General features: G+C 37.2%; 2 protein-coding genes across 2 annotated transcripts; both read right to left on the reverse strand.

Moving 5' to 3' along the window:
* Window positions 1-118: 118 nt before the first annotated feature.
* On the reverse strand, window positions 119-6,011 carry FUC1 (alpha-L-fucosidase 1). The gene is made up of 3 exons (XM_008807502.6): window positions 4,774-6,011; window positions 4,026-4,262; window positions 119-1,148 (listed from the first exon to the last, which is right to left on the reverse strand). The coding sequence occupies exons 1-3, from the start codon at window positions 5,325-5,327 to the stop codon at window positions 377-379; spliced, it is 1,563 nt and encodes a 520-aa protein (XP_008805724.4). The 5' UTR covers window positions 5,328-6,011; the 3' UTR covers window positions 119-376.
* Window positions 6,012-8,251: 2,240 nt separating this feature from the next.
* Window positions 8,252-21,672, reverse strand: LOC103718604 (mitochondrial outer membrane protein porin 6-like). The gene is made up of 7 exons (XM_008807503.5): window positions 21,474-21,672; window positions 18,401-18,473; window positions 15,435-15,502; window positions 12,997-13,107; window positions 12,631-12,717; window positions 10,880-11,088; window positions 8,252-8,761 (listed from the first exon to the last, which is right to left on the reverse strand). The coding sequence occupies exons 2-7, from the start codon at window positions 18,450-18,452 to the stop codon at window positions 8,455-8,457; spliced, it is 834 nt and encodes a 277-aa protein (XP_008805725.3). The 5' UTR covers window positions 18,453-18,473; window positions 21,474-21,672; the 3' UTR covers window positions 8,252-8,454.
* Between the last annotated feature and the right edge of the window lie 1,878 nt (window positions 21,673-23,550).

Consider the following 23,550-nt stretch of genomic DNA (forward strand, 5'->3'; position numbering starts at 1 on the left):
CACAAATGGAAGAATAAGATGGTGTGCATGGAGTCAAGGCGATGCTTTATCCATATAACAAAATATTGAACCTATGTAGAAAACATGGCATGCTTCCGAAGCATAAAACAAGATGCCATCAGAGTAATCGATATTTGGAGCTTGAATAACAAATAAATGGAAACCTTACAAGGTAATCAGCATCGTCAATGGCTTTTATACACACATAATTTACAGGCAATACTTTTTGGAGAGCCTGAGCATTCCCAGGCTAAACAGCAGGGATCTGTTGCCCGTGCTTTTAGCTGCTCATACAAGATCCTACATTTGGAGGATTCAGGAAATGTTTGGACTTTGGTTCTCTAAAACAGCTTTCAATAAAAGAAACAGTTGAATCCTAGATTGTTGCTATGCTTGCACTGCCAGAATGATTATATGTTGATAGCTTAATTGTTTGGGTGTCATTCAAGGAAGACTGCACAACAGCACTTGGTAGACCATTAATGACAGTAAAGGGGTCCAGGTAGATGCCAATGTATGAGATCAACGGATCGGCACGTGAGTCATCAATGATGAAGCTCAAAAACTGAGTTTCAACCACTGGAAATTGAAGCAGCCTTTTATACCCAATAGTTGTGCCATATGTAATTGTTGTCCACCCTCTATTTCTCAAAATATCAACATGAAATTTAATAACTCGCTGTCCCATTTGAACTGGCTCTTGGACCTGCAGTACGTTAAATGATATAGATCGACCTAAGTCCAGGAATATTGTCCACTCTGTTTCACCCTCCTCAGGAGCCCAGAAACTATAAATACCTTGTTGGAGGACATTGTAGGGACCAAAGTGCATATCATGCAAACCTCCACGCACAGTGCTTGCAGTAACAATGGCATTCTGAGCCAAGTTATGGGAGAATATTGTGCTCCGAAGTTCAGTGAAGTCATGAAGTACTTGAAGGTCTTCATCAGATATTAGGCCTGATGAATTGGGTGGGACATTCAGTATCAACAGGCAGTTCCTGCCTACTGACTTGTAATATATGTCAAGCAGGGTCATTGCTGATTTTGGATGCTCGGAGCTGTGCCAAAACCAACCTGGTCTGATGGACACATCACACTCAGGGGGGACCCAATCATGCCCATCTGGATCTCCTCCTCGAGAATATCTGTTCCATGTGCAGTGAAAAGGTGATTGCATTTAAACTTTCTTCAATATTGCAAATTGTCTTGTTTATGACTAATGCAAAATTAGATAGGACAAAAATCATACAAAATTTTCAAAATAAAGTAGAAAACAGCAGTCAAGATATCCATGCACACTTAGAAAATCGGTTACCATACAAACACCATATGAGCTATGAACATCAAAGTTCGATAAGCAAAATTTACCTTTACTAACAAGGCTGGGTCATGGTTATATTTAAGAACCAAGTAGGAGGGCATCAAAATACATGAAACAATTGAGAAAAGCTAGATAATGGTTTTTGTCGTCTTCCTCCTTCAACAAGATTATTTCTAGGTCTAGCAGAAAGAAGTTTGTTCATCAGTTGGTCTTCTAGCTTATGCTAAGCCCATCTTCTCTAAAGTTCCATAGGTTAGAAACTAAGTAACCCTTAGTTTAGAGTTGATGTCAGTAATCTGCTCAGTTAAATCATGAAAAACCTACTCAGCTTGTTTCCAACTCTGTGTTTAGTTCATTCATGCACTGTACAGACTTCATGTTAGGAGGTGATAGGCCCCTTTTCTGAAGGATGTCATCCGAAACTTTACCATTTCTGGCATCTAATTTCCACCTTTGATATTCCATTTCTCTTTTCTCCTATTTAAAGATCGAGCTACTTGAGTCGAAGCCCAAACTCAAGCTGGCTCAAGAATAAATGAGAGAAGCTTGAGATGGGAATTTTCAGCTTGACGTGAGCTGGCCATATTCATTTTCAAGCCAAACTTGAGTTGACCCCAGCTCATTGACACCCTTAGCACTAATTAATATACCACAACAAGCACAATATTTGGTCATTAGTCTTGTCTGTATACAAATGACGGTAAATAAAATTTCAGTTATACCTCCTTGCCTAATAAAGCAATAAAAAATATTATACCAGATTAACATATAATATGGTGACAGAGACCTAAGCCAATTTTGCATATAAAATTTGTTCTTGATGTTTATACTCTTTTGCTTGTGTATACAATGTATTTAATTGTATGCTTCAAAATATACATCAGCTATAGCTAGGATACATATCAGATACTTATTGTAGTTATGCAGTTTCTTGATACTTCTTGAATACACCAAAGGCACTTATTTGAGGATAAGGGAGTGTAGTTTCTTACCTTTATGAACATTAACTTCCTAATGATGGACATGACGGATGACTTATGATGTCAATGTTACTATAAAGAGAATGGAATGTGCACTATGGATTTATGGGATGACTAAAAGATGGAGTTTGTGGATGTTTATGCTATCATACAATGCATGGACAATGTTATACCAAATTCTATCCTATTACTGATGATTTGTGATATCATATCCATATTTTTGTTGTATCCATATCCGTTATATGCATATTCCATAAATATGTCCATGCTTGAAAGATAGATAGGGGGAGAAGAGAGAGGCGCGCGTGCGCACGCACATGCAAACGCATACATATAGAGAGAGAGGTGGACTTTCCTCCCCTTTAAGGCCTGTTTGGGAAATCCAGCAGGATTGGGCTGGATTTCCTATAGGAATCGGGCTTGTTGTCCTGCCCAACCCATATTCTTCTAAACCCTTCCTAATCTTAGCCTAAATCCCAATTGTAGGCATGGTGCCTTGCAGGAAGAAAAAAAGACCTCCATGGGTCTTTTTTTTCCTCCAACAGGATTTGTACTGGGGAGGTATTGGATTAAAAAGGGCCTACTCAAAGAGACAGCTCCCTCCATGAATCCAATGGGAAATCTAGCCCAATCCTGCTGGATTTCCCAATAGGCCCTTAGGGGAGAAAGCTTCCTTTTCTCTCCATATTGAGATCATAGAGATGATTGACACAAAAGAAGAGAGTTATGGGGTTGGGTAGTAGTACAGGGCAGAGGAGGGGATTGATGGAGAAGTATACTAGTGAGGGCTGAGAGGGAGTGGCCCTAGGCAGCAAGGAAAGGGTGTATAAGAGATCTCAAGGATGAACAGAGGAAGGGAGCTGAGAAATAACATGAATACAAGGTGACAAGCGGGCACACACGCATGTATGTGCATACACATAGATATACATATGAAAAGAGGAGAGAGAGAGAGAGAGAGAGAGAGAGAGAGAGTGAGTGACAGGCTAGCAAACTTCTAAACTAGGAATCCAACAGATTTCTTGTATTTTACAGATTCCTTAATCTAACAGTTTGATTTTCTGAAGGAAAGCTTAGGAGGGGATGCTTTCTCCTCATAAGTATAACATTAGCTTATTAGTCCTACCTCCTAAACAGATGATAGTGAATGGAGTTACAGGTTGTAGCTAAGCCTGTTTAAAAGTTATAGCAAGGATCATAACTGTGCAACATATAATTCAACATCAGAAACTACAACCACTTTTGTAATGAAATATATCTACTTGATATTTGTGTTCCTGTACTTGCATCCATCATGCGTTTCCATATGAATGCTCTTAACTATGTGGTTGATGTGCATGAGGAAAAGAATATGCTCAAGAAAGAGCAAGGGAATCAGCTGTATCCTTACAAATATGGCCACTATAGCATGTTGATTGGATCAAGGCCTCAGAGATAGAACAGGAAACTTGCTTGTTGATTATATCTCTTTATCCAATCGAAGTTATAATTAGAAAAATAGCTGTGAAACCCTAGCCACCAGCTATGGATGCAGTCTGACTTATCTAAGTGAAGTGTAATGGGGGCTTAGATGACTTGTAACCTGGTTCTAGTCTTACTAAAAATTTATTTTTGTACTCATAACAAAGTGCTAGATCACAACTGCAAAGATAAAATATGATCCTTTAAATACTGAATAGATTACAAACAATGAGCCAAGGAATAGAGAAGGAAGTTCTCACTGATCATCAATGTGACCAATTGTAACAGAACTTTGATTGAAAAGAGACCAGCAAGTAGAACCGGCGACTCCATCCTCATCTCCAATCCATCTGCTGTCTGGTCCGGCATCAGAGAAAATCACAGCATTAGGTTGGAGCTGATGAATCAGTGCAAACCAGCATTCAAACAGGTAGTACATGTCCTTCTCGCCCTCTCCCTTTGCCCCGTCCAACCAAACCTCCTGAATATCTCCATAACTGCTTCAAAAATATTCAACCGCCACAAAGAGAACCACAATTCCCTTAGCCTGAAGTGTTTTCAGGAAAATGAAGTGGATAAAAAGAGAACTGTTTAAAAGTGAATGCTGACAAATGCATCAACTAATCATACAGTAATCATTCCCAGCAAACAGAACAGATCAAGAAGAAGAATTCTCTAAATCTAGATTCCACCAGTCCAGCAAATGTTCTAAAACCCAGAACATCAGGAGTCTTCCACAGAGAAAATTTAATTGCAAATGGAAAAGAATGAGTCGATAAGGAACAATAAAAATTCCGTATGGTATGTAAGTGGGAAAATAAATATAATTCCAAAACCGATATAAAAATCAAATCTTTATGAAGACCAGATCTCATATTTCGCAAAAAGATCCGATCTTTAACCAAAAAATCCTTGAACAAGTAATAAACAGGCAGTTTCCATCCAAGCAATCCGACTTCTCTCGAAATTCAACATCAAGAATACCAACCAAAAAGTGAGCTTTCTTACCGAGTCAGCAGCTCCCTCATCTGCCCCAAGTAGTACTCGTTGTACTCCCTCGTCTTCCCGCAGGAAGGATCGTGGCGGTCCCACGGCGAGAGGTAGATCCCGAAGCCGATCCCGAACTCCCTGGCGGCGCTGGCGAGCTCGGCCACGACGTCCCCGCGCCCGCCGCGCCAGGGGCTGGAGCGGACGGAGTAGTCGGTGTAGGCGGAGGGCCAGAGGCAGAAGCCGTCGTGGTGCTTGGCGGTGAGGACGACGCGGGAGAAGCCGCCGGCGGCAGCGGCGCGGGCCCACTGCCGGGCGTCGAGGGCAGCGGGGGAGAAGACGGCGGGGTCGGCGTGGCCGGTGCCCCACTCGGAGTCGGTGAAGGTATTGGGGCCGAAGTGGAGGAAGAGGGCCATCTCGCCCAGCTGCCACCGGAGCTGAGCGGCGGAGGGGAGGGGCACAATGGGAAGAGGAGGAGGGATAGAGCTGGAAGAGTGGACAGAAGTGGACCAAGTCAAGTAGAGGAGGAAGAAGAGGACGAGGAGAGGGGTACCTTGGGAACATTCTGCTGCCATCTCTGGCGAGTGCTACTGCCAGAGCCTGGAAGCGTGGGTACTGAGGATGCATAGGAGGAGTATTTACAAAGGCCAGCTTCGGTGATTGAAACTTCACGCAGCAGTCAACGGATCCGGCAGTTATATGATTGGATTTGCCACCGGCAAAATCTAATTTTGATAAGCTCCCTGGATCCTGATACGTGCCATGGTTGTCATCTCCCATTCTAACAATTGTATACGAAGGTACCGATATATTTTAATGTGAAAAAAAATTATTTTACATTCAGAACGTATTTGGCAAAATTAAGTTTATGCCAAAAGTACGTATAAAATTTCCATTTTGTTTCAATATATATGTCCAAAGTTTTGTCTTTGTTGATATACAAAATACTTATAAAGATTTTTTTAATCCTTACAAAAATATTAATGGTAAAGGCTTAGAAGTTGCCCGACACTCTCAAGATTCATTCAATATGCGAAATATCCTTATAAAATTGCTATGAAATGTAAAATATAGGCTCCAAAAAATATGTATTTTTAATTTGCATTAAGCTGGAGAGGTACTTTCAGGATCCAATATGCATATATGTTCTTATGCATTTTTTAAAAAATTATTTTCTACACAATATCTCATTTATCATTGAGAACTTTGACAATCAAAGTCAATGGTGGTAGTCTAAAGGAGCACCACCGCCAAAATTGGAGCTTCGGGCAGCAAACAAAAGAATGCATGAGAAGAATGTCAATTCTATTCTAATATTTAAATTAATTAGTTATATTATAATATTAAAAGAGATACTATTAATATTTTATAGTTTTATATTTTATATTATATATATGCTATTTTATTTTTATTTCCAATTAATACATTTTCTTATAATTCTATTTATCGTTATGATATTTTTATTTTGTAGTATAGCATAGAGTTTTGCTATGTTATTTATTTTCTATTTCTATTTTTAGTTCATCTTCTATATCGTATAAATCTTCTTTTTATTTGTATTTGACATTTTAATTTTTCCATGTCTGTTTTTGTTTGTTTTATTTTATTTTTATTTTCTATTTCATTTAAATTTGACATTTTCAAATTCCTATTTCTAGTTCTATTATGGGATTTGAAATTAATTTTGAACTTGAACTATGAGATCAAGCTTGATTTATTTATCATTAATTCAGGCACATTTCAAGTTTAATTTCTAAATATGATCTTAATTGATCGGCTTGATAACCTAAAATCATAGTGAAATTAAATCAAATTTGAACCAAGCTCAGTTCAAGCTATAATTAAATTTTGATTTCAAGCTTGATTCAAGCACGAAGTGATTTTGTTTCTTTTGAGTTCTGTTTAGCTCCAGACCAAGTTGGACTTGAACTTTTCTCAAGTTGAGCTCTAGCCAACCTTAAGTCACCCAATTCTTCTTTGATGGCCCTGCACCTCCATCTAAGTAAATACGTTGCACTGCACCAGGGAAAGCAACAAAAATGTATATTAATAGTACAAAACCTTTTACAGAATTCACTCCTTTATTTGTCCATGTTCCCAAAGATTTCTCAAGTGCTAGTATCGTAATTAACATTAAATCACCTGAATAGCATAACTGTAGGTTACAAGCTGTTTTTTTTCTTTCTGAGATAGGTTTGATATATTGTAGTGTCTCGTCGAGCTAAAGAAGATAACTTGGTCTCAAATAAAAATAGCAATTATAATGTCATTATATTCAACAAAATAACAATGCCCTTATACCCACTCTTAGTCCCAATTTCATATAACAGTTCTGGATCATGTCCCTCCTACTAATGAAACACAACGTTACATACAATGCATTAGTACATGATATATTCGTAATTATGTTTCGCATATATGATAGCATTATATAATAATATATTGTATTCTACTGTATAATGTTACTATACTGTATAGTTGATGTTGGTCGCAGTAATCCTTTAGTATTGATATTATAGTATAAAGTACTATTATAGTATACCAAATTTAATTACATCATTACATCTTGACTGCATAACTCCTTGCTACTTCCTTGATACGTCAAATCTTTTTCTGGTATGAATGTAACAAAGATTAAGTCATAAGTTTTTAGATCCGGTAATATATTAATATCTCATTCCTTTAAAAAGGTATCCCAACTCACAAAGTACTAGGTAGGGCACAATAGATGCTCCTTGTGCTGGCATAGTTTCATGCCATCCAACTGGCTTAATTCCCTACCAAAGATCCATGACTAAATTTTTACAGAGCTCAAGTGCTGCAAATTGGGGCTTCTGAAGACCATTTCTCCAATCATTGAGAGAAGGCCTCCTCTCCTTCCCTGAAAACCTCGATATCATCGCCATTCTTACCATCAACTGGAAGAACCATGCAATCCTTCATGTTAACTTGGCATGACCTAAGGCACAATGGAACAGCCCCATTCTTGGACCTGAATGTCCCCTGGATAAAACAGATGTACCAGTCATCATTCTCTCCTCTTCCTCCTTTTCCAGAGTTTACCCAAAATTAGATGTCCTCTCACCGAAACTACAGCATGACAAACAAATAAAGGTAGCAAAAATCACCTTTAAGAATAGCCTCAACCCACAACTAACCCAAATTGATGATGTGAATCCTCCCTTGATATCACTTTAGTATTTTACTATTAGTATTCATAAATATCAAATAAGGAACAAAGAAAATATCAGAGTTTCTTTAGTGAGTGCTATTTAGAATATCATCCATGAAATCACTGCGAGCAAAAATGTAATGAACTGTGATGCACATGACCAAAGAGACTGCTCTGACCCATTTCTGTACCCTGGGAATATAATCACAATTTTATCTCTGATGAAGCTGTCGTTGAAACATAAGATGTCTGAATAACAAAAGCAGAGAAATTGCCACTTACTGATGCAACATGAGGTTCCCACGCAGAGCCTTACAAAAAAGAAAATTAGAGAACAGTGTTATATGAACTTGTATAATTATGATGAATTTCTGTCAAAATTGAGTATGGACCCTCGGCCACGTGTTTCTGAACTCAAAAATACATCCACTTCCTTAGATATTAACCCAAAAGCAAGCTTTGTTTAAATAAAAAAAATAATGACATTAAAACATGAAACATTCTCACCCTGATTAGGAGAGCTTATCCAATCAAGGTTTGAGAGCAAGTGCAAGACCCACCCTCGATGGCACATTTATTGCCTTGGGATCATACTCAGCTGAAAGAGTAAGGAATGATTTTGGCCTCCATTCATGCCGACAGAGGAGTGCAGCCTTGCCGCTGTTGTTAAACCGCGTCTTTACTGTTGTTAGGGGATTAAGAGCATGGCAGCTTCCAATGGTGAAACTATTCTCATATGTGTTGAACCTGTGGATCATTTCAGCAGCCACTGAAGCTCCAGTGACTGGATTCACCACATGAACATAAGAAGCTTTTAAGGTCTCTCCCCTGTCAGCCCTAGAGATCAGAAATTCAAGAATATGTAAATTACAAGAAAAACATAACGTTTGTTAAATAGAAGAGGAAAACAAACAACCAAAGCTGACAACCTGAATGAACCAAACTTCAGCAAGGGCCAAAATAAATTAAATTTACGCCTACTCTTGTGCCAAATTGTAGAGTAATCTAAATTATCCAAAATCCTTATGAGACAAAAGCTAGGTTTCGAAGGCGAGCACCTACTCATCAAGTGGTTGTGAAGTAGATGATTCCAGTAACATGATAAATGACTTGATTCTTCTCCATGGCCAGAAAGTACCTAATTGTTTTACAGCATGCCTTTCCAAAATGGAGAACAATATGGAGTCGATTATCATCTACAGTTGCCATCGTCTGACTAGGTGTAGAGAATAATTATGCTAACCACGCTCAAGAAAAATGACATCATCCTCCTTTTCTTCTCCCTCTTTTTCCCTTTTTTGTGCAGGGGAGGGGAGGATGCAGTGAGGTTGCTGCTATCCAAATCCAGAACCAGGAGACCCCATCACAAGTAGTTAGCTGGAAATGGGCCAGAGCTAGCCCAAAGCCCATCAAGCCAGGCTAGTTCCAGGCCAAGCCAACTTTGATATGGGCTTTGGACCTGACACCCAGACATTGAAATTGCACTTGGGCCTCAAATCCTCAGCCTGATCAAGTCTCAAGCTCCAGTAAAGTCCTTACCTAGCTCTAAGCCAGAAATTTAAATAAATATATAATTTATGTTTTAAATATAATTTATATCATACATCTATATAAAAGTTACTTTTTGTTCTAAGCCACTCATCCTAAGATGACAGATGACTAAATGTTAGAAACCCTAATCCCCATCACCTATTGCCTAAATCTCTAGCGTATTTCCTCCAACAATCTTCTCTCACCTCCTCTCTCCCAACTCCAACACATTGGCTCCTCTATCGACAACATCAAGCTCCTTGGCCCCTCCACCGCCGCAACATCAAGCACTGCACGACAGCCCTCCTTTCCCATCCCCTCCTCAGATAACATCTTGGCCTCCCATTAACCATTGTTGATGATGAGTCCCACCCAGTGACCCCTCCTTCCTCCCCATCACCTCCACACATCAATCCTGAGGCCTCAGCACCACTAACATCCATCCTGACAACATCCTTCTTCCCATGCCCTCCACTATTGCTTCTACATCTGTTGTCAATACCGAAGACTTCCTAGAGCAGTAACAATTCTGCTTGAGCTTTCAACTGGGCTCGAGATAAGGCTTAGTAATGCTGAGTAAAATTTTCCCACTTAGGCCTCTCCAAAAGCCTAAAAAAAATTTAGGCAAAGCTTGTGCAAGGGATAACCTGGCGCTTGTCTGGCTCATTTCTAGCCTTGGGAAAGGAGTGCTGACCAACAAGGCCAATTCCTACGTAGTGAGGCGCAAGATGATGATGACATAGAGCTGAGAGCAAGTATGTAGCTCTTACTTTCTCACCATCTTCCAGGGATTAAGCTAGTTGGGATGAATCATGGGCTAATGTCAAATTTGCATATTAGTTGAGACCCACTAATTGAATGGATCAAGTGTGTCGCAATTTAATAAATAAGCTTAGCTAGTGTTTGAATACTTAACTTGTCAGTTGAAAGGTTGGGTTTAGATATTGTCATGGTTAAGTACAACTGACTTGAGACAAGATGAAGCTGACACATTGCCACCTATAGGTGTATTTTGCTGACACCTGTAGAATTAATGTGCTTGTACATGCATTTAAAGTGCTAAACGTGATTGACCTGTTTTCATCATGAACTGAAGTAAATTGAACCAAATTATATATGGCACAAATATACATGAGGATTGTCATACTTATAAGATAGATTGCTGTTATAGATCCCAACAATACTTCTCAAAGAATGTAGAAATTCCAACTATCATGGAATTTATGACTAACCAATAAATAAACAATGTTTTAAACTGAAGCATACATTGGGTATGAAAGGCAGGAAATGTTATAATTAATTGATAAGAAAATAATTAATGCTAATGTGAACTATACCATAATGCTTTCAGGATTAAGTAGATAATAAGAGGCTTAAGTTTATAATAATTAAGAACAACCAATACATAGATAACAAAGCACTTACAAAATCAGGGCAGCAGAGAGATCATGTTTGTTAAAGCCAATCCCAGCATTGTATTTGGTGAAAGATGCAGAAGCACTATCAAACCCAACCTCAGCACCAAGAGTAAGTTCCGTTCTGCCAATAGCTGCTGCTAACTCCAGCAAAGGTGTAGGTGTTAAACCAATGCTAGAATTAATCGCTGCATGGTCACGAAGGTATTGCACATCAAGCTGAAACAACATGCATAAAAAATGATCAGACTCCTTTTCCAACATCAAACTGATCTTTCTAACAAAAGACATGAGCCACTTTTATTTAATAAGAAAAGAAAGGATCTTATGAGAATCTGATTTTCTCATCCTTCTCATCATTATGCTTCAAATTCTTTTTGATTGAAAGTACCAATAACCAATAATATGATAATGGAGTATGTGCTATCCTTGCATGAAATAGAAACACAGAGCAGGTTTATGTTTTTATCAGCTGAACATCATAATCTTAGCGCACATAAAAGGACTTCATGATAAAGAAAACTCGTAGACCTTACTGATTGTGAAAGAGATCACAGAAACAAGGAGCAAGTATAAATTTAATATTACATAGTTCTACTACATTAGATAGATTAGTAAACAGTGATTCTTTTATCAGAAATAAATCAGTGTCGACAAATGTCCAAGCAATGAGTACACACCTTATCCACCCAAGGTCATACTAATAAAATAGAAGCCAGCATTATATCATGCTTGATGATGGTGATGGTAGAACAGTTGGAAGCGGGTCCAAATTGGGAATAAGATTTTATAAGGACAGACAAGCTAGAAAATTCTATGTAACTGAGCAGAATTTTAACTGAACTCACAAAGACAACACTTGCACTGAGTCAGCTTGGGGGAAAAATGAGAATATGAATATGGACTTGGATGATTGTTAATACAAGCCTTCCAGTCAGTATATACATAAGTTAGAAATAAAACAGTGTATATTTCCATTTTAATTTAAAGTTCCGAGATGTTTAATAAAAAATTCTCGAAATCATTAAAGACCCACAAGACTGCATAATCTAAGTATAATAAAAAAGATTGCATCATGAAGACTCTAAAATTGGGATAACTTCCAATACAATTTTAAGTTGAATCAGGAGTCCATGGGTAGGAAAGATAATTCAGTTTTGTACTTTCATGCAACGTAAGGGTTTAGAATCTTTTGGATGGATGTTCAATAACTCATAATATCAGTACCATCAAATCAAGGTTGAGATGTCCTTTCAAATGGGTCCCATGAGGAACTGAAGTTCGAATATACTTTCCCTAATTTTCCTCATCTTACAGACTTTTTGGCAAATGATAAGTCACCTTTTCCAAGTGATAACAGGAGTTCTTACTTGTCTCTTTAACTGAAGCTGCCTCTTTTCCCAAACCCAACTTGGTTAGGTAATCAGATCTAGATCCAAACACTAGTCTAGGTTTTGATTTGCAATAGAACCAAGTCAGAATAGGTTCAACTCATATCAAAATCTACCACTAATCAGCTTCCTAGTGCCCTAGTGCGAAGCCAAATTTATTATTTTGACAGATACACAGGAGATGTTCTTTTTTACTGAATATTTCTTCCTTTAAGGCCATGGAAGCACATTTCAAAAAGATGTCCAAAAAAATGACCTAGACTTGCAGGGATATATTTTTTATCCAACTGGACCAATCAGGAGCTTTGTAGAATGAAAGCATAGATATAAAATACAACTACACAAGTACTATGTTCACTCTCTTACTAACCTTGCCAGGCTTTAGATCAGGTATTCTGAAGCTGAATGAAGTCTTGACACCAGCAACTAATTCATTAACAGTAACTGTAGTCGAGACCTGTAACATTAAGAATATACTTCTCGGGCTCATTTTCTCATGATCACAAGCATATGTAATTGAAGAAATATGTCTGGTCATTCAATGTTAACTTGAGCACATACATATGCATAGAATAAAAAATCCTGCATGCAGCCCCACTGGAAAACATACCATATTTATCTAATCACAATAATAGACTCCTGCCAGCATCAAAGCAGGCATGAGGTTTTCACAAATTGGTATCAACTTACACATAAAAGCTTAAAAAGCATGAATGATCCAAGATCCTCCACTTACACTGGAATTGGTATCAACTTGGACATCGACAGTTGTTTTCCCACTTCTATATTGAGTACTTATATCACCAAAAAATAGCTGATCTATCTTCACACCTGTAGCCGTAAGCCCCTGTCCATATAATCGGCATCAGTAGAAGAATATACAACAACAATGAGCACAAGTGAAATAACTTTTTTGTGAAGCAAAAACTCTGAAAAGAACATATAAAATTTTCCATAGCATGCAAGGTTCATAAACTTGCATAATGAGTATCACTGTGTAAAAGGCCAGCTCTAAAAGAAAACTCGGCAGCCTAAATAATATCCAGACTGCTGTCAGATCTGATATACAACAAAGATGCTAAGAGGAAGGGAGTAAGGCAGAGGAGAAAAGAGGAAAATGAGAAGAATAAAAAATAAGAAGAAATGAGGTGGAGGAGAAGCAAGGGAGGTAGAACCTGTTTTCAGATTCAGGTGCAGAGACAACAGAGAACGGAGAAAGGAGAAAACAGAGGAGGGAGGGGGAGACAGAGGGACAGTGAGTGTGTTTGTGAGAGAGAGAGAACCCTCTGCAGGGCTTCTTCAGTAGAGAAGACCTTGTATTAACATTCCTCAAAAGTACATCCAAATTAATAATGTTGCAATTCATGCCTTGACAAAGTAACAAAAATTGACAATAAAAAAACCAAATATTTTTAACAGCAATTAAACCTCAAGATAGTAATATGAAAATTATGACCTAAAACAATTATGGTTCCATTAACTCTATTTTGAAATTTATAAATGCTTAGAAAATCATCAAAAAATGAACTCAAAACATATAAGAAAATTGATAAAATTGTAACATTCATCCCATCTAAACTTAGTTAGAGCAAGTACCTTCTAATTATAATATAAACCGTCTGTTGTGCCGGTACTAGGCCCCATATCGGTTGCCCAGCGGTGTAGGTCAGTACTACCCCACGCCGCACCGTGCCTTGTACCAACACAGTAGAGGCGGGGCAGAGGAAGAACGGGAGAGAGGAAGAGAGAGAGAGAGAGAGAGAGAGAGAACATGGGAGGGAGGGAAAGGGAGAGGAAGGAGGAGAGAGGCCAGCAGAGGCCGGGGAGCCTCCCCGCGGAGGAGGCGGGGCTCCGCCTCTGCGGCTCCCCAACCTCTGCCTCCTCCGCACGGAGGCTCCCCGGCCTCCGCCGGCCGGCCCCGGCCAACCTCTCTCCTTCCTCTCCCTCTCCCTCCCTCCCTCGCTCTCTCTCTTTTCCTCTTTTTTCTTTTTCTTCTCCCCCTCCAGTGATGGGGTCGCGGTTTTGTTACCGGAACCATCCCGGTCCGCCATTGGTATGGCTCGAGGCTGGAGGTCGCGGTTTTGTTACCGGAACCATCCCGTCTGCCATTGGTACGGCTCGGGACGCCCCGAACCGGGCGGTTCGGGACGGTTCCACCGACCATGATATAAACTATTAGTTCACTATTTTCTATCATAATCTGAGCTTCATGAAAAACATGTTTTATATAAGAATAAATTATATAAATAATTAAAGCAACGGTGCAAAACAATAGCAAATTATTTGTAAAGTTTTTCTCCAAAAAATTGTTCAACACATTTTCATACTCATTTTCTTTCCTAAGGAAATTCTAGTTTTTCCATATGTTAGCATATAAACATGTCAAAGGAAGTTAAAAATAGGGCATTGCTATCAATATTCATTTCTGTTCTATTTAATACCTACGCTTCACGCAAGGCCCCTCTCTTTCCCAATAGTCATGTTGGTTAAGGATTCAGCATCAATCCTCATGCTCAAAACATTCAGTTGAGAGCCAGATGTAACATGTTGTTGATGGAAGATAGATCCTAAATTGATCTATTGATTGTTGGGCATAAACATTATTAGTCAGTACCTGTTGCGTCCTTTTTAAGAATAAATTATAAACTCTAGCAGAACCAAGCAAAACAAAAGGAGAAAATATCAAGAATAGTCTGCTTACCAGGAAAACAATCTATAGCTCAATTTGCTTCTTCTGTCATATGTAAAATTTTCACTACTCAAAATGTTTAAGTTTAAATTGTTATTTCTTTATTCCTTTCTCTCAATCATTTTGCTCTTCACCAAATTCCATAAGTTTATACTAAATTATGGCCCTAGTCAAGTGCAGAACTATGACTTTGTGATTCTGGTGTAAGCTAGACAAATAAGCATCTCTGCAGCATTCTCATAAATAATTTGAAATAAGCAATGGATTAAAATAAAACCTGAGATGAAAAATTAGCAATAATATCACAATCGCATAAAATATGCTTAAACATCTGGAGGGAACATTAAGCAACGAAACATCACCTTAAAACCTCATCTCCAGGCGCAAGTTTAATTTTTTATTTTTTCTAAAGGATGTCACCAGACATGAGATTACTGATACTGAATAAAGAAATTCACTCAAAAGCAGGAAATCCTTTTTTTTACCAGTCCAGCATCACTCAATGTTGTCAAAGTGACCTTGTGATCGAAGTTGTAATCTTTCGTCAAAAGATCTTCAAGGAACAATTATAAAAAATTGATTAGCTGACTTCACGAGAAATACAAATTTGATTATCAGATTATCTCATGTATCGGCATCAAAGAGGACACAATGAAAAGCAAGAAGTTTGTAAAGCAATATAATATACAAGAAGGCAAAAAAGATTCAACAGCAGAAGTGATGCCAAATCAGCATTCGGCTTTAGTAGCATTCTTCGAACCATCTGCAATCATATGTTCTCAATAATAAACACTTAGCACAGAGGACCAAAAAAACTTGGATGATCCTCCAACAACAACCGAAGAGATTGATTTCATTCTGTTACTAGTTCGGTACCAACAATATTCAAACAAATAACTGGCAGGAGACTTGTTCTGCATAAAATGGGAGCACACCACCTGGAATGTTATTATGTAAAAAAACCAGCCCACCCGAAAGGGAAGACCAAAACCTGCAGAAAAATAATGAAAACAACAACACTAGAAGTACCAGGATTACCCAAATCCCTAAATTAATGAGAACCACGGGCCAGCCAAAGGAAAATTTCAAAATAATAATTACATTTGCCTCCATGAATCTAAATCTACTCAAATATTTAAATGATTATCTCCAATAAAGCAACCTATAAAAGGACATTGACAAGATATCCAACAGAAATTATTCCTCCAAACACTCAACCTTCTTATGAAAATGGAGTGTACGACTTGACCATAGTATTATTGGTGAATAGGTGTTTGATGTATTTCTTTAGAAGGAAACAACATATATTAAGAGGAAAATTCCTTGAGTTTTACCCATGGACTATCGTAGCATCTAATACGGTGCATGTCGTACCATACCGGGTGGGAACCGGTGACAAACTCAAGTTCAAGTTGGTACGGGCTCCATACCATCCCATACGAAAACGTACCAAGATGTATACCAACTTGTATCGAGCCGTACCGAGATAAAAAGTTACAAAAATAGTTAGAGAGTTGTTTCGGAACAAGGTACATACCGTACCACTGTACCATACTGAATCGGTAAGGTACCAGTACGATACCCGGTGTTGAGACTGCGGACCTTGGGTCTACATCTTCTAAAGGATTTGCATTCAAAAATCTCGTTATTGCTAGCAGTCCAGTTAAATGCATGAATAGCACATACCACCTTTCTTCCTATTACCTTAAACATCTAGCAACTCATGCCACCAATCTAAAAGTATTAGTTAATGAAAAAAAAAATAGAACAAGGCCATCTCAAAACTATCTCATCAAACACTTCAAGTTTAGTGTTGTATTCAAACATAAGCTGAAAAGTGTAAGTATAATTTAAAATTTGAACTTAAAATTGGTCCAATGGGAACTAACAATCATGTCACTCTGGTCCATATATGAATAGGTTATCACCAAAAAATTGTCCAAACTAGATGGTTAAGTATAGGAACAACTCCAAACATTCAAACCTGCCAGACTTCGGCAGGTCAAAACAAGTTTTATAACTGTGAATCCACCTTCAACCATAAAACTCAAGCATATCTGTTGTCTTAAGAATAGCCTTCTCACTCAAATAGAAAGGAACCAAGTCTCAGGGCACAATACCCATATATATGATATCTTCACAGAGACTAGTGTTATCAACACATAGTAACAAAGCCACTTCGGAGTGCCTCCTCCATGTCTAAATAACTAACCATATGCCGTGACCATTGGCTTTCGTTCAACAAACCTATCCCATATTTCAAGGAGGCTCTTTTAGCATCCATATGATTTCGACCACACAAATCCATCTGTCCTGATGAAGTTTTAATACCTGCTAGAATTAAAAAGAACGTACACAAGGTAGAGAGAGTGTCTAGAATATGATATTCAAAAAGGATGGGTGCACCCATTAGCACAGAAATTTAGTGAAAACACTCTAATCTTCTCTTGAATTTCTCAATTATTGGAGTGCAATCCATCCAGGATTTAAAATGGCGCACCTTAGGTTCAAACTTGCATAGACGACTTAAAGTAGTAAACCTCTAAATTTGATAGTAACTTAAACCAAATACCGAATTCAATTTCATAAACTGAAAAGGATCCTTGATTAAAAAGGATGATAATGTCATCAGCCACTAAACTCACCACCATGACCAAGCATATCCAGTATAATTAAGCCCCTCTGCTAGTTGTATTAAGAGGTAGAACATACAAAAAATTTGTTTGCCGATTTCTGCAGCTTGGGGTTTTGACAGCTAGGGCTTTACCAATAAGTTGTTGCCATTATCTTCTTCTTCTTCTGCACGTGCCTGTGTGCTTTCTTGTGTGTATGATTTGTATGTTTGCGGGTTGTGGGTGTAACTGTGTCTCATTTGTTGGTGCATACTATGTGCTCTCTGTATGTGTGTCTTGTGTCCCCGTGCGTGCTATAAGCATAGTGTTTGATTGATATTTCATGGTCAAATATGTTAGTTCAATGATACTACAGGGTTCAAGTCTTCAGGCTATATCAAGACAAAACAAAATCTCATGCAGTTAAGTTTTCCATGTAGAAGCTGCTGCAAGCAAAGCTATATCTAGCAATAGCATAGTATCTAATAGATACAAATACATGAGCAAAATAAATTTGAAATGGCTTAACAACAAATCCAGTCCATGTGTTAATGAAAATTAGATTGTGGAAGCTGAAAAATAGCTTCTGAACCTGTCAGTGAAACACTTATCCAAAATGATACTAAGTCTTCTGATAAAATGTACTCCATATTAAGTTGCACAAATACTTCATATAAATATGGTTAAAATTTAAAGTATAATATATCATAATATCATTGAAACCATGTAGTGAAGCCACATAATCTCACCCATTAAAACTTTCAGTACCACAAATCGCAAGCTGGTTTTTATTTTCCAGCTTTTTGGTAAGAATAATATAAATGAAACAAGAGACTTGCCTCTTGCCTTCTTCCCGATATCAGAAAATGGAGCTGGACCGTTGCCCATCATTAATCCAAATAAAACACGTAGCTGTCCAAATGCCATAGTGCCAAAGGAGTTTTAGACAAATAACAATTAACAAAATAATATAGATCAAGACAAAAGAGGACAAACAAAGTTCAAAAAACTAGAATATGATCAAGTCCTTATAGAGCTAACCATATTCTAAAAAGTGGCTTTTCCACCAAGAATAAAGCTCGGGAGATGGCATAGTATTACGGCAAATCATAGTCTAGTTAATTTTTAGTATGTTGAATCTAACAAAACTTATTTCCATGCAACATACTTCCAAAAATTGCAAGATAAAATCAATTTAGTTTTCAAAACAATGTCTGCAATACCAAAATCAGCACCCGTGCAAATAGGTCGTCGGTACAGTATGTACGTCCCAATGACATGTCGTTCCGACATAAACCGACTGAAAAACCGACAAGAGAGGGGGATAGGAAGAAGGAGAGCGCGGAAGAGAGAGACGGAGGGAGGGAGAGGGAGAGACGGCGGAGAGAGAGAGAGGCAGAGGAAGTGAGAGAGGGAAAGGGAGGGAGTGAGTAGCAACCGTGGGAATAAGGTGGAGGGAGGGAGGAAAGAGGGCTTTCTCCATGCATCGAAACAAGGGCACCTGTTTCGAAAGAAAACAAGGGCTTCGACCCCTTTTTTATAGTTTTCCGATTTTTTAAGTGAACTCGACAACCATTGTCGTCTTCACTTAAAAATTTTTTAAAAAAATAATAAGTAAAGTCAGTAGTGACTGCCTACTTCACTTAAAAAAATCAAAAAAAAAAGAAACTGAAGCTTCTATTTCCTTTCGAAACAAGAGCTCTGCCCCTATTCCGATGCACAAAGGAGAAAGGGCTTCAAAAGCCCTCTCTCCCCCCTCCCTCATCTCTATTCTAGCAGTCGCCACTCACCGCCACCCTCTGCCCTCCCCCCCTCTCTCTCTTTTCCTTTCTTTCTTTCTCCTTCTCCCCCTCTCTTGCCGATTTCTCGATTTCATTGCCAAAATCATCCTGGTCTGCCGCCGGTACGACTCAATATGCTCCAAACCGAACGGTTCAGGACGGTTCGATCTTCCTTATTTCAAAATACTGCAACTAAAAGAACAACAAGTTGAAATTTGATATACATCTCAAAAATGAAAGAATTGAATATCCTACAAAACAAGGTTCTAAGTTCCAGAGGGATAGGGGCATCCCAGTCGTCCCATCCCATTTTTATGCAAAAATAGGACCGGGACGGGGTCGGAACTCGAAAATCCATCCATGTAGGGAAAGAAGAAGAAAAAGAAAAGAAAGAATGTTAGAAAAGATGAAGAAAAGAAAAAATTGAAAGAAAAGAAGAAGAAAAAGGAAAGAAAGAAAGGAAGAAGAAAACAAATGAAAAGAAGGAAAGAAGGAAGAAAATAAAGATAAATATGAAGAAAATGGAAACAAAGAAAGCAATAAAGGAAAGGATAAGAAAAAGAAAGAAGAAAAAAATGGAAAGAAAGGAAGGTAAGGAAAAAAAAGGAAGGGACGAAGGAAGAAAGGAAAGAAGAAAAAGAAAGAAGGAAAGGAAAAGAAAGGAAAGAAGAAGAGAGAGACGAAAGGTACCTATAGGACTCTCAACCGGGCCGTGGAGACAGGGCGGGATAGTGGCGTGTCCCATTCCATAGAGAAATTGGGACACCCCCATCCCATAAGATTTAAAACCTTGTATAAAACACACTATCAAGGATCTCTATTTTTTATCAAACCATAAGAATACTTGAGAAGACCTTTCACAATTTGTATATATAAACTACTAGTGGAAAACTATGACATATTAGAACAATTTGAATCTTCGCCAGTTACCACTACAAACTCCTATCTGAAGATTCCTAAGGCATACATAGAAGGATAACGGATATTTCATCATCATGATAACAAAGCCAATGTAGAAAAAGTAGTCAGAAATTACAAAATAACAATTACAGTGATGTTGAAAAATGTATGGAGATGTCAAACAAAAGGTATAGCAATTTTTTAAAAAGCAATTTCATAAAAAAAAAGAATAAAATAGTATTTCACGAGGCAGAGCTCATGAACACTTTTAGTGCAGCAGTGGATACAAGAGCAAAATTTTAAATTAAAATTTTATAAGAACCAAACAAGCATTAAGATGACAACTTTTTGGTTTACTTAGCTCATAGGTTCGACCTTTGCAAATCTACAATACCATCTTATGTTGGAGCAATCATAGCCTTCTAGGAAAGAGACTGTGTGTCAAAAAAGACACTTGGAGATTCACTCTAACAAGAAAAAAGGTTTCTGTCAAAATTGACTGGAATTGAAAGTCAAGCTCTGATTGCATCCATCCGTTACATCCCAACAGAATGTTCAAAACGCAATCGTGCAGCTTTTTTGGTTCTTCAGAATTTCAAAGACAGACATAAACTCCCATCAGAACTTTATTTTTAAGAAATCAGAAGCAATCAGGTCACGCATCTATCAACAACTACAATATCCCAGACCACATAAAAAAAAAAAACAGGCAGAAACTGAGATCCTGTGTTCACATCTGTCAAATAACAAATGTGATTTCAAGAACATCATGACATTAAAGTACATCAAATTTTACCGATACCATCCATAAACAGAATACCAGGAGCCAATACTATCTATTAAACATAAGCAATGTCTTGTCTACTAAAATATTCAGATTCAACATCGGCGTTCGAACAAGGATTACTCCATTGATGGTTGAGAACTCTGCGACACAACCAGAGCCCAGAAAATATTGAAAAAGTTCTCTTCAGATACTACTATCAATTAAATAATTAAAAGTTCACTACTTCAAGCTCTCTCCCATGGGCAATCTGATCAAGAAAAAGTTTCATCCGATCAAAAAATCCCAACTTTATCAGAAAATATGCAACTAAACAAACAAAAGAAATCTATAACAGAATCAAACCATCGAAAATCGTACAAAAGCATGAATGCAATAACCTCCCTGACTCGGATTAGAGATCAGAGAAGGGGATAGAGAGAGAGAGGGGCGGGTGAGATTACGGACCTGGAATCGGCCACCAAGGATCGGAACGTCTGGTGGCCGGAGACGGGGAAGGCTTTTTGGACTCCGCTGGGTTCGCCCAAAAAATAAAAAGAAAGAAAAGAAAAGAAAAGAAGGAAAAACTAGCTTTTGGAGCTAGAACGCCGGAGGTGGAGGGTTTTGAGGCGCAGACAAAAACCCCTTTTTTTTCTTTTTCTAACGGAAGAATAATAAGAAAACCTGGACCGCTTAATATGCTCGTACCCTTTTCCAGACCACCGACCACGAGTCCGGCGATTCCTGTTCCGTGGCTCGGCCCAGGTTGGCCCAAACCACCAACTCTCAGCGCCCCCTCGCCCTCAAAAAAAAAAAAATCAGGAAAATAAAAATAATAATAATAACTAATTTAAATAATTAAAAACTGCTAAATTGACAAAGAAATCTTAAACCAGAAAAAGAAAATCCACAATTGGCATAACCTTGGTCCATTGATCAACTATATATGCTCAACATTATGGAGGCATTTGGTATGGGATGTTCATCCTAAGATCAAAGATGATGTAAGTGGAAATAATGAGATCACGTTATTTGATTGTACTACGGTGATTCTGTATAGCAGTAATCATAAATCATCTACATTTCTAAAATCACCACCTAACCTAGTGGTGGGATACCCATTCTTAAGGTTGGATATTATATCTTGGAAGCAAAAATATCTCATAATCCACAGAAAATATTAAATATTAAATATTATATTAATATTATATATATTATACTTATGATATCATAATATATAATTAATCATATAATTATTTACAATTATAAATCAAAATATTAGTTCTATAATAAGAATTAATATATCTTTATAAATATATTATTATTTTATTATAATATATTTTATATGATTAATAAATATATTTGTATGGAATATATCAAGGATAGCTTTGGTATTATATGGCCAGGGATTTTGGATTTCTATGGAATACCAAATATATTACTTGTGCATATCTAGAAATCTTTAATCACTGAAATATAGAATAACAAACACAATGATCTTAGATCATCGAAAATTAGATTACTCCAGGATAAAAATCACCAGTAATCTAAGATCACATCCCGTTTGAGTCATCAAATGGCAATAGATTGAATAAGCAAAAAGTTGCACATCCAATGTATATATTTTAGAAGATTCATGAATTAGCAAAAGAGTTAAATTTTGTAAGACCACTTGGGAGAAATTTATCAGACCTTGATATATAAAAAATCTTATTAAAAATTATTTACTATCTATTGGATGATAGTATCCCTTGCCACTTGGACAAAAAAAAAAAAAAGGTAGTGTTCAATTCGAGTTGGTGTCAACCCTTAAAACTTAGATTAGTAAAGCAAAAGGTAAGAACTAGCTATCCATACAAACATACATGTATGTATGCATATGTACATTATATATGTACATATATATATATATATATATATATATATATATATATATATATATATATATATATATATATATATATATATATATATATATATATATATATATATATATGTACATATATGTACATATAGATATATATGTACATATATATATATATATACATATATGTACATATATATATACATATATGTACATATATATATATATATATATATGCATATGTACATATATATGTACATATGCATTTATATATATATACATATATATTAATTAATAAATAAAAATATTCGATGAATCCAGCTCTAAATGTCAAATAATTCATTGATTTTCTCAACCGATTTAAATTCTGCAGAAGCAAATGATGCATAAAGCTATTTTTTGGGCAATAGCTAATTAACCTCGAGGTTGAGCATACAAATGCTAATATTTGTAGTTGATGTGATTTCAACCTATCATAAATGTGAAATCCAAATTAACGATAATATATATGATAAATGATTAATCGAAGTCAACTATTACGTATGCCACGCTCCCGACTCGAGTTCGAGAGCCGATAGTCATGGCAACCGCCACGTATTCATAGAAAACTCTCCCAATAAGTATGCAAGGCATCTCATCACGATATTATAAACATACAACGAAACAATTTTAAATGATAAT

Source organism: Phoenix dactylifera, chromosome 6 (assembly GCF_051530095.1).
Source record: "Phoenix dactylifera cultivar Ajwa chromosome 6, Ajwa_hap1_PhDact_Kaust_v1.1, whole genome shotgun sequence".
Lineage (NCBI taxonomy): Eukaryota > Viridiplantae > Streptophyta > Magnoliopsida > Arecales > Arecaceae > Phoenix > Phoenix dactylifera.

Coding starts and splice junctions, on each gene's coding strand:
- FUC1 (XM_008807502.6), bottom strand. CDS start 5,327: ATGGCAGCAGAATGTTCCCAAGGTACCCCTCTCCTCGTCCTCTTCTTC. Junction 4,263..4,773: donor ATGAGGGAGCTGCTGACTCG/GTAAGAAAGCTC, acceptor TTTTTGAAGCAG/TTATGGAGATATTCAGGAGG. Junction 1,149..4,025: donor ATTGGTCACATTGATGATCA/GTGAGAACTTCC, acceptor CACATGGAACAG/ATATTCTCGAGGAGGAGATC.
- LOC103718604 (XM_008807503.5), bottom strand. CDS start 18,452: ATGATGGGCAACGGTCCAGCTCCATTTTCTGATATCGGGAAGAAGGCA. Junction 11,089..12,630: donor CTGATCTAAAGCCTGGCAAG/GTTAGTAAGAGA, acceptor ATGTTGTTTCAG/CTTGATGTGCAATACCTTCG. Junction 8,762..10,879: donor CTCTCTGCTGCCCTGATTTT/GTAAGTGCTTTG, acceptor TCTGATCTCTAG/GGCTGACAGGGGAGAGACCT.